Consider the following 12,281-nt stretch of genomic DNA (forward strand, 5'->3'; position numbering starts at 1 on the left):
CTGTGCAAAGCTGACCTCAATCTGACAACTGTACTTTTCGAAGACTGAAATACGGGTGTTGCCTGTATTTTGTAGTGGGCTAATCTGACAGCTGAGTACTTTCCAATCTTTCTACTTGATACTGGGGTTTTAAAAATTCTTACATAAGCACCCTGCTAGCTCAGCTGTTAGAGCAGGAGACTCCTAAAATACTTACATATAGAAGAATTAGAAATGATCTATTGTGACCTTTGATTTAAAATGTGCAATAATTCAGTGAAATCACAGAACACAAAGATGCAAATATGGATCCTTTACCAGAATAGCTCTGTTCTGGAAAAATAGTTTCCAGGTCACTTTTTTTTATGTGAAATGCAAGAAATAATCATTTTTGCATAAGGAATTTGAAATACAGTCTGTTACTCGCAAGAGCAACAATGAGTACCAAGTGGTTGCTGTTTACCTTCTAGCTTCCTGAAGTTAAATTCCAGGGCGCTGCACATAACGACTGGGCCATTAAAGCCCATCCCCAGCCTCGTTCCAAAGAACCAGCTATCCTTATCCAAGCCTTGTTATGGTTGATTAAGGAAATTCTTTAAGTGTTCTTGAAAAATGTATTAGGTTATTCAATGGGTGCATTAACACGGTCTAGAGGTGATATTGGAAATTACCATTTGAGCACAAGTCATTGGATTATGGACTACTAGGAATGGCAGGAATGATCTGGTAACTGACAGCCTGAGCTGTCTTTGCCTAATAAGGAAAATGTTGACAGATTTTCCTAAAATATTTACCATAAGGGAAAGTACAAAGTTCCCAATGAAAAATCTCACCTTTGTTCCTTTGGCTGTCATTTCTCCAGCTGATTCCAATCTACTATAGCCTTAGACAGTGGCACAGTTGGACTGCAACATATGTTATCATCAATTTCTCTTTGAATGGGGACATTTTTAGGGTAGGTTTTCTCCCCTCATCTCTGCCACCTCAGTAGTGAACCTACCGTGATTTGGGGAAGGGATTAATTGCACTGACCTATAATTTCACTCATCAACCAGACTACTTTTTTAACACGAGTTCTCTCTGTTTAATCTTTACCCTTCTAGTTGCAACTCCTAGTGACTCATCATTTTCACTGTACACAGCAGGATTCATACTTTTCATGCCTTTCCCTACCCTAAGAGTCCTTAAAACACTCCTGGAGATAAGACTAAATGTCAAAGAATCTTCCATAAAACATCTCCACTTCTATACTCTGAGGGTACCTCACTGGGAGGCAAAATGATCATTTTTACAACGTTGTTCTAATCATTCCTAACACCACATCAGTGCAGTCCACTATTCAGCCACTTCAGTGAAAATAATACCTGGTAGTTTATTCTTCGGCTTTAGGTAGGCAAAACCCTTGGGCATGCCCTGCTATCCTGTGGGTGTGGCTTTAAGGGTCCTCAGCTTGGAGCCCAGGGTATATAACCTGAGGAAGGCTCATTCATGGGAAACCATTATAGTCATCCTGACTTACAGGTGTTGGCTTTGTAACAAGGGCTTTCACATCTAAAGAGCAGTCATGCCCTTTCTCTGTCCTTGCCCTCCTTCCTGTAGTGGAATGACGTCCTCAATTTGGCCCACTGCCCTCTCTGTCCATAAAATCACATTTGATGGCTTGGTGCCTCTTGACAGGAAGCACGGGATGTGCCTCTGGAAAGCCTGGGGCCTTCGCACACTTTGAATGGTGGTTTAGCCAGATTGTTTCCTCATATCTGATTCTCGACAAACTCAAAGAATGGACACTGAGTTGTCTGAATGACAGATTTTATAAGAGAAGAGAAAGCAGTGTAGTATCACTCTGAAACTGAGCTGACATTGCTATACTGCCCAAGAATGAGTACAGCAAGGTGTTATTATTTCTTTATAAAATTTTCTATATGCAAAAGAGATCCAAGAAATCCTCATTAAAATGTCCACAATCTATCTCAACAAGGGTAACGTGTACATATCAAACTAGAAGTTAGAATAAATCACAAAATGTCTTCATTGCTATGGCACCTTCCCAATTACAATTTATATTGGTAAGTTAATGACTGATCACTGTTAATGAACAATGGAATAAAGGAAGTGTATTTTGTTACTTGCGTGAGGCAACTTAGCTGCCTTAAAATACACATCTTAGCAGCCATTCTAAAGGATGGGATTTCCTGGGGCACCCCAGTGGCTCAGTCAGTTGAGCGTCTGACTCTTGATTTCAGCTCAGGTCATGATCTCATGTCTCGTGAGTTCAAGCCCCACATCGGGCTCTTTGCTGACAGTGCAGAGCCTGCTTGGGATTCTCTGTCTCCCTCTCTCCCTGCCCCTCCCCTACTCGCTCTCTATCTCTGTCTCTAAAATAAATAAACATTTTAAAAAATGGGATTCCCTTCTCAATAAATTACCTTCTACCTAATAATGTCCACATGGAGTTAGTGGATATCCTTAAAAATGATATTTTACTCAGTTCAGGGGTCTGAATATAGGCTAATGGCGAGTGATGTAGGTTTCTGTAGTGACTTTTAAATGAATCAGGAATAATATTTTAATGAAAGGACCTAATGAAGAGAGTGATATAAATTACGCAAGTTACTTCAAAGGATTTAATCCTTCTCTGCCTCAACTTTCTTCCCTATCAAAGGTAAAGAAATAATTACTGCATAGGTTGTCATAAAGACCCAAGCACAAAGCAGATATCCACAAAAGGGTAACAGCTACATTGACAACTGTCACCATCACCACTACAGATTGGTGGCTGACATAAAACGGCCTCACTGGTGCCCACTAACAGGTTTACCGATACAGGGACACCTGAGTGCCTTTTGCTGCCAAAGGGGCATTTTGTAGGCCTTTTGCTGGGTGGACAGAGACACTTCCCGGTCACTTCTCCGTGTTTTGCCTGGGCTCCGAAAGCAGGGCGGAGGTAAATTGTGCTACCATGAAGATCCCAACAGCCTTGGACTCTAATTATGGGGTAATTAGTGACAATAAAAAATAACTAGGATTTTCAGAACAAATACCCACTTGCAGGAAAGTGGCGAGGACCAGAAATAAGCTGGCTGAGTGATGTGTGATGAAAAGTTGGCCTAAAATCATGAAATGACAAATAAACCATGCCCAGATACAGAACGGTACACAGCAGGTATTATCGTTTCACTTCTATCGCGTGTATCGTATACTGGCAGCGTCGCATCTCACAAAGAATTCTGGGACTTGAAGTCCTTAAATTCTATTCAAAAACCATCACTTTTAAAAATGGCACATGAGGGGTACCTGGGTGGCTCAGTGAGTTGAGCGTTCGACTCTTGGTTTCGGCTCAGGTCACGATCTCACGGTTTTTAGGTTTGAGCCCCACACTCAACTTAGTTAGTGTGGAGCCTGTTTGGGATTCTCTCTCCTCCTCTCTCTGCCCCTCCCCCACTTCCTCTCTCTCTTTGCCTCTCTCTCAAAATCAATAAACCTCAAAAAGTTTTTTTTGGAAAATGCCAAATGAGAAATCCTCAGAGATAGGGAGGTCACAATCACTCTTACGCTCCTCTGTTCCAAGCAGGGACCCGCAACACAGTTTGTACAACCCAGTGCAAAGTGAAAATGAGGGGCCCGCTGTATAAAAACAAATAAAAAAAGTCATTAATCAATAAAAATCTTTACAAGATATTTCAAGACAGCAGGAACAGCATGAAACCAAGCGCGGGGCCTTCCTAAGCACAGGACTGTACAAGTGTGCAGGCAGGCTGCACCTTCGGGGTCTCACCTCAGCTGTCACTACCAGACACAGATAGACCAGCGTGTTGGAGCGACACAGCATGAACCTGTTACTCACCACTGTCACTGCATCATTCAGCAGGGACTCTCCAAAGACCAGGATGTAGAGCTGCTCGTTGACCTGGATGTTCTCGAAGACAGCGAGCACAGCCACGGGGTCCACCGCTGAGATTAAGCTGCCGAAGAGTAGATTCTGGAGCAGAGTGATGTCACTCAGGCCAAAGGCTTCAATTTGGCAGATACCAAACAAAGACACCCCAATGCCAATGGAATTCCAGAGGGTCCCTACCACAGCATACCAGAAAATGGTGCCAATGTTCTCAAAGAATGGGCGAGTGGGCATGAAATAGCCCGCATCAAGCACAATGGGTGGGAGAAGATACAAGAAAAACACATCGGTCTTCATGGCAGGGGGGGACTTTTCATCGACCCCAAAAATAATCCCTCCTAGCAGCAGGCCAACCATTATAAGGAGGCAGCTCTCAGGCACTATTGTGGGCAACTTGTGATACAGATGGAAGCCTGTGAAGGAAAAAATAAAGACAAGGCATTTGGGTTGTGCATAAATTAGGGAGAAGGTATACTGGTTCTCTCTGCCAGAACCAACAGGTTCTATTTCAAAACCTCCCAGGTCAGCATAATTGGCTACAGACTGGCTTTACAGATTATGATGTACAAAGTCAGATGATCTCCTTAAAACTATTCACAAAGTACATGGAGGCACAAATGCAACTTTACATTAGAAGTTGAATGAGATACATACATAATACACAGCACGGCTTTGTCTAAATTCCAATTAAGTTTTCTTAAACGAGATCACGCAATTTTACATTTGAAGCAATTTTGCGATTTCCAACACATTTTCAAATATGACAGGTCATTTCAAAAAAACTTCAATGGGGCGCCTGGGTGGCTCAGTCGGTTGAGCGTCCGACTTCAGCTCAGGTCATGATCTCTCGGTCTATGAGTTTGAGCCCCGCGTCGGGCTCTGTGCTGACAACTCAGAGCCTGGAGCCTGCTTCAGATTCTGTGTCTCCCATTCTCTCTGCCCCTCCCCTACTCATGCACGCGCTTTCTCTCTCTCTCTCTCTCTCTCTCTCTCTCTCTCTCTCTCTCTCCCTCTGTCAAAAATAAGTAAAACATTAAAAAAATTTTTTTAATAAAAATAAAAAAATAAAACTTCAAGGAGGAGGTAGGGCAGTTATTTTCACCGTTTTAAATGTATTCATTTCCGTGGAAACCGAGGCTCACAGAGATACAGGGTCTTGCCACGGTGGCCACATCACATGGCAGCTTTTGGGTTACCACTGTGCCCTCTGGTACTGAGAAGAGCTTTAACTTACTTAATATTTTTAATGTCTGATTATCTCTTGGAATGCTAAGTATGTTTCATTTTTCAGAGGTCTGAAACAACCAAATCAACCCTCCAAAGGCACATCAGGTAGTTACGACACGAGGGTGTAAACACACCACGATCTCCAGTCTCAGAGAGTCTCCAATTGAGGCAGAGGAAGAGATACGTTTATGACCTCCTCTGATGTAAGACACTGTGTGATAAGGCCCCAAACAGCCACTAGGGGAGCAGCAGAGAAGGACATCATGGAGGAAGCAACATCAGGCAGGGCTTCCTTAAAGGACAGACTTTAAATACACAGAGGAAGCGTGAAGAGTCTCCCAGGAAGAGAAGAAATGGAGGGAAATACCCATCTCCTAATTCATGGTGGAGCCCAGTGTAGCTTTATTGCAAAGACTATGTCGGGGGGAGGCCTGCAAGCAGTAAAAGGAGAGGAATGTGAATTGTACCAGTACATGGTGTAACATGAGGAGCAAGTTCACACATGAAAGGGCAGCCCTTATTTACGAGGCAACAACGAGCCATCCTGAAGACATCTCACACACTGTAGAATTAACGCGGCACGTGGAAGTAATCTGTTATAGGAACGCAATACGGAAATGACAGAATGAGTCCTTAGAAGCTCTGAATCACAAAAATTTTAACAAGAAATCCCTTAGTACAAACCGTACTAAAGTCATAGCACGAAATAGCTTCTACACGACAGCAAAACACTAAATGAACAACTTGAAGAGATGTAAAGAACTAATTTCTAAATAATGAAGTAAACATCTTTACACTGGGATTCAAATCATTCTTCCAGCATTGATCATTTTATTATTCATATTCTAGCAGGCTCCAATAATTGGTGAATAAATGTATTCAACTGGTTCAGCCACTCTTTACCCATAACCTCTATCCTGCTGACCCCTCTGCTGAACAGAGAATTTTAAGAAAGTCCCCTGAAAACCGTATCTTTGTTTTTTTTTAATTAAAAAAAAAATTTTTTTAAACGTTTATTTATTTTTGAGAGAGACAGAGATGGAACATGAGTGGGGAGGGGCAGAGAGAGACACACACACAGACTCTGAAGCAGGCCCCAGGCTCTGAACTGTCAGCACAGAGCCCGACCACGGGGCTTGAACCCACGAATCGTGAGACCATGACCTGAGCTGAAGTTGCACACTTAACCAACTGAACCACCCAGGCGCCCCTGAAAACCGTATCTTTGTAACCTCTCTTCACAATGACTCCTGCTTCTACATTCAACTTCCCCCTGTGTGATAAGGATGTGCCCACAATAGCCCTGCTGGCCCCCTTGATTCTAAGGGAAACCAGCTCCTTTCTGGAATGCAGGACAGGAAGATCCAACTTGAAGGCGCCGTGTGTGCTGTGAGCCTTAATGGCTGCTGTCTGACAATGGCCCGTGGCTTCACATCTAGTGCTCCCACTCTGCCTGCGGCTGTGGATAGGTCACAACCAGGCCCAGGCCTGTTTGGTTATCTGGCGACAAATGTACCTGCCACCTTAAGGACTGGAACAATCATGAGTTGATGGCTGCATGGAGTCACCACTGTGCCTATGATATCACACATGCCCCCCAATTTTGGCTTCCTCCCCGTCTTCTACATCAAAACACAAGAGAAAAAAGTTCTAAAGAAATACACAGAAGGACTACGATCCTCTACAGACGCAAGGCCTCTTCCTGGTGGTGGCTCCCTCTTGTTCTGGCCTCTTGCTTTCCTCTTCCTGCCACTCAATCCCAGAAAACCCAGTGTTTCCATGTGGAGTGTCGTCTCCTCTCACTGTATTGAAAGGAGGTCTTACTCCTAAGGATGGAGGGTGGGAAACAAGGCAGATGAAAGAAAGGAAGAAACAGAGGCTGCTTGTATGCATTTTGCAGGCCAACAGCTGCCATGCTCTGGCGCCATGATGGATCCTAACCAGGAACGTGGGGAGCAGAAAATGACCAAGCAGATGCCAGAGAAAGGCAGCAGAATACCATTAGATGAAAGGGCCACTGGGAGAGGGGGCTAAAAGAGATGGGGCTGGGGGATGAGGAGGGGGAAGTCTGGTAGCTGCAAACATCAGAAAAGAACAGCAAACATCAAGAACTGTTGTTTAAAAGGTCCTGCCTTTAGGGGCATCTGAGTAGCTCAGTCAGTTGAGCGTCCGACTTCAGCTCAGGTCGTGATCTCTCAGTTTGTGAGTGCCACGCATGGAGCTCGCTGCTATTAGCGTGGCTCCTCTGTCCCTCTCTCTCTACCCCTCCCCCTCCTGTGCTCATGCTCTCTTCCTCAAAAATAAACATTTAAAAATAAATAAATAAAAATAAAAGAGCCTGTGTTTATATTTTTAAAACACTGTTTCCCTTTCTTTTACGAATGTTTTGGTCATTCCGAATTGGTCTGAGTGACCCTTGCTTGAAACTGGACAGTAGTCCCGAATCTGCCCAGTTGTTCCATAAGCAAGGGGGGATTAAATGAAGGGTGGCCATAAGACATCTTCGTTCTGTGCTTCTGGGTAAACACAAGCAGAGACACTGTATTTTCTAAGACACTCTCTGTGGGCACAGAAGGTTTTGGGTGTTAAGCGTCTATGGTTTATGAATGACAAGAGTCAAGACACCTATCACCAAAATAACTAATCAAAACAAAAGTCATCTTAAATTTCACTGTTCACAGAATAAAACAAATAAATCAACACTTGCCAATGTGAATTCATTTGTGGCTCTCCCCACCCTCAATTCTTTGGAGGGTACATGAATTTGAATGGACAGAATTTGCTCTGCAGAGTCATTATCTCATCAAATGCTATGGAGAAACAGATCAGTAATCAGGAAAACAAAAAAAAGGAAAACAAATGAACTTTCTGATGATTTTCACGAGGCTGAACGTGTGCTACTCCAAGTACAATCTACTGCTCAGTCTAGGGGTCAGCTAATTTTTTTCCACAAAGGGCCAGATAGCAAATATTTTCAGCTTGCAGGCCATATTTTACTCTGCCGTTGTGGTACAAAGGAAGCCAGAGATGATACCTAAGTGCAGGAGTATGTTCTAGGGAGGCTTTCTTTGTGGACATGTCCTACTAGTTTTTATGTCACGAAATGTCATTCTTCTTTTGATTTTGTTTAAAAATACAACAGCCTTTCTTGACCCACAGGCCATACAAAACCAGGGCAGGAGCCATGCTGGGCCCTTAGGCTGTGGTTTACCTGTCCCTGTTTTAGTTTGTTCTTTGTATTTCCTGCTAAGTTCTACTTAGTAATGTATGGGGCATTGTAATTGTGTCATTCACTTTTTATCACTAGCACATAAGAGTCTGTGAGGGTGGATGCTTTAAATTTTCAAAATTCACTTAGCAAGAAGGGGAACAGGATTAGGGTCTCATACAAAATGCATAGTTAAGACAATCCTCTCTTGGAGTGATTTTAATTTCTCTTTGCATACAAGTGTTGAAATTAACTGAGCTTTTTTTAAGAGCTAAAGATCTATGTAGAAAGAAGTACAATGCAATTAATTCACTGTATTTTCTCATTATGGTTATAAGCTATTTGTCAAATCCTGGGAAGAGAACACAGGAAGCTTCCAGATAGCAGGATCCACAGAAGAGCAACAATGTAAAAATCTAAATCCCAGAGAACCACCACCAACAAAAAACCATACAAAATAAGTTTCAAAAATTACATACAGTTCTTTTTTTTTTATTTATTTACTTTGAGAGAAAAAGTAAATAAATGTGAGCTGGGGAGGGGCAGAAAGAAAGAGAGAGAGAGAGAGACAGAGAGAGAGAGAGAGACAGAAAATCCGAAGCAGGCTTCATACTGCCAGGGCAGTGCCCGATGCAGGGCTCAAATTCACAAACTGCGAGGTCATGACTTGAGCTGAAATTCAGAGTCAACGCTTAACTGACTGAGCCACCCAGGCACCCCCAAAATTACCCACAGTTCTAATTAGCAAGCGACACGGCCAGGAGGGAAAGAGGCAACTAGCATAGGTGAGCAGGGACAAAGCCTACAGGAGAGAAAGCCTACCCTCCAGGCCCAGACAAACAAAACTATCCAATTAATGTTCCATATTTTACGAGAGCTTAAAGAAAAAATAATGACATTTATTGGATCCACAAATATTTTCCAAGCTCGTGTTAAGTAGGGGACAGGTACCCTTGGAAACAAAGTCAGCATAGGCAGCCTGACTCCGAATTCGTGTCCCAGGGTCATCCTTCTTGAAGCAACTCTGGGAAACATTGGATTTAACATAAATAGTCTAAAATAAGCCATGCCTTCTTGGCTGGGGGATAAATAGGCAAATATAGAGTATATTAAACTTGTTTTTAATTATTAAGAGAAATAAGCAAGTTCATTCAAAGCTAAAAATGCTGGTTTTATGTATCCCAATTCACATAGCAAGCAAGCAAAGGCACAATTTCAAAACCAAAATGGCAGTAAGCACTAAACATTGAGAAACTGGAAATAATGCGAATCATTTTGATCTGATACAGCAACAGGCTGCTGTCACTGCCAGATTGATGCCAGTGGACAAAGACTGAGTGACAGATTTTAATTCTAAAAATAGAATTGGGGCGCCTGGGTGGCTCAGTTGTTTAAGCGTCCGACTTCAGCTCAGGTCATGATCTCGTGGTCTGTGAGTTCGAGCCCCGCATCGGGCTCTGGGCTGACCGCTCAGAGCCTGGAGCCTGCCTCGGATTCTGTGTCTCCCTCTCTCTCTGCCCCTCCCCTGCTCATGCTCTGTCTCTCTCTCTGTCAAAAATAAATAAACATTAAAAAAAAAACTATCTTAAAAATAGAATCAAACTGCATTCGTAAATAAAAACAAACAATAAAAGTATGGAAATAAATAAACACATAAAATAAACAATGAAATTCAATAAATAAAACAGAATTAACTGATTTATGTCAGTAACTTATTGACACATGGATGCCAGGGCCAAAAGGTACATTTAATTTCTCCCCACCAAAAAATAGTGCAACTATGAATATATAGCCAACTCTTGTTGTATTGCACTTTGCGTTACTGTGCTTTGCAGATACTGCACTTCTTTTTTGTTCGTTTTGGTTTTTACAACTTGAAGTTTTGTGGCAGCTCTGTGTCCTTGAGCAAGTCGACTAGCACCATTTTTCCAAGAGCATCTGCTCACTTCATGTCACTGTATCACATTTTGGTAATTCTCCCAACATTTCAACCTTTACATTATTATTATATTCATTATGGTGATCTCTGATCAGTGATTACAACTTGCTGAAAGCTCAGATGATGGTCAGCTTTTTGAAGCAATAAAGTATTTTTTAATTAAGGTATGTACACTTTTTTTAGAACATTTAGTAGACTGCAGGATGGTGTAAACATAGCTTTTATAGACGCTGGGAAACCAAACAATCCATTTGACTTGCTTTATTGCAATATTTACTTTATTGCAGTGGTCAGGAGCTGAACCTGAAGTATCTCCATAGAGGTTGTAAAAATGCCCCACTTAGGAGGTCTGCAAAGGACTTATAATAATAAAATAATTGAAAACAAATAAAATATAAATGAAACATTAAAAATTTATTGGGATTATTCCAAAGCAGAACTTAGATGGTATTTAATTTTTCCAAATGACATGACCACTTGCAAAGAAAAGAAAAGAAAAGCACAATGAGTACAGTCAGTCCATGAAGAATTTCGAAAAGGAAGGAGGAGTTAAACCCTTAATCAGACTGTTGAGTCCCTTCCCTGCACAAGGCTGTGAGGGAACCAGTATCATGGATCATGAATGGGCTACCTTCAGTGAGCTTGGATTTGGCACAGAAGATAAGACACGAACATAAGTAATTATAACACAAGACAGAGAGTGATAAACGTGAAGAAAGAAGAGCTGTAGAAGTTCTAGAGACATAAGGAAGGGAAGAAAATCACAGAGGAGGAGACTCAGGAAGAAATTGGAGGAGGTGGTGTTAAGATAACTAGCTGTGGATATGTAGGTTTTAAGGGGAATGAAGCACAAAGAAGGCACGAGAAAGACTGGGTGCCATGAGGGAGGGGCAACACACCTGACCTAGATACAAAGCGTGAACAGCAAAGAAGAGATGAGCCAAACAAGGAATGGCCACACTACAGAAGGCCTGGAGAGCCGATCTTTGAAGATCTGCCTCTGTTCTCTGTTCTCAGAGGGAGCTATTGAGGGTGTCTCAGAACCATCCTTGTCTTCCACGCATGGCGTGAACAGGGATGAGCCCCTCCTAAGAGACTAGAGACTGGAATTTAAAAATGAGGGATGAAAGCTGCCTAGAGTTTTACACCAGATGGATGTGATTAACCATCAGTGAAAATAAAGAAGACGATGATGCAAACATGTGACTAAAAAGTTTAAGAAGAGCCCAAACTCCAAAGGGATGTATGAATAATCTTATAGAGGAAAAGTCTGAGAGGAGAGCCACTCAGCACAACCATGTTGTAATGTAAAAAGAACACATACATAACAGAACAAAACTATATTGCAACATTATATGTGCCAGGGAAAAATCAGGAGCAATAAAAATTATCAATACCATCCGATCATATTTTTCATTCAATATACGTTTACCGGGACTCTCCTATGTGCCGGGTACCATATGAGGCACTCGGACTGCAGCAGTGAAACAAAGAAAGCCCCTGTGCTGGAAGGCTGCAGTTTAATGGAGGGAAACAGGAAATGAATAAATCAGCCGGTAAATTCAGAGCGGCAAGTAGTGATGAGCGCTACAAAGAAAGCCAGAGAAAGGTGAGGCATCCAAAGTGACAGGACAAGGTGGTATCTGGCATCAGTCTGGTCAAAGAGAGCCTCTCTGATGGGTGACATCTGAACAACACCCTGCGTGAACTGAGTATGTGAAACATGGTGGAAGAACTTTCCAGAACAGAGAAGAACAAGGGCTCTGCGTTGAGGGCACCTGAGCAAGAAAACCACTGTGGTTGGAACAGGGGAAGTCAGGAGAACAGGGTAGGAAATGACATGGAGAGCAGCAAAATAATAGAACACTCAGAGCCTGTGGCCATGGGAAAGGCTTTGGATATTTTATTAGTGCAATGGGAGCCACTGGGAGCATCTGAGCAGAGGAATGTCATGATCAGATTCACAGTTTTATAGGGTCATTATGACCGCTGTTGAAGAATGGAAGCAAGAACACCAGTCTCTCAGGAATTCA

At 42.4% G+C, this 12,281-nt stretch overlaps 1 protein-coding gene across 1 annotated transcript in view; it reads right to left on the bottom strand.

Moving 5' to 3' along the window:
• SLC9A2 (solute carrier family 9 member A2) overlaps positions 1 to 12,281 on the bottom strand; it is a 99,508-nt gene that overhangs the window by 56,360 nt on the left and 30,867 nt on the right. Inside the window, exon 2 of the mRNA XM_015544618.2 lies at positions 3,824 to 4,287. Within this exon, the coding sequence (XP_015400104.2) occupies positions 3,824 to 4,287 (464 nt within the window). The remainder of the gene's footprint in view (positions 1 to 3,823; positions 4,288 to 12,281) is intronic.

Source organism: Panthera tigris, chromosome A3 (genome assembly GCF_018350195.1).
Source record: "Panthera tigris isolate Pti1 chromosome A3, P.tigris_Pti1_mat1.1, whole genome shotgun sequence".
Taxonomy (NCBI): Eukaryota; Metazoa; Chordata; class Mammalia; order Carnivora; family Felidae; genus Panthera; species Panthera tigris.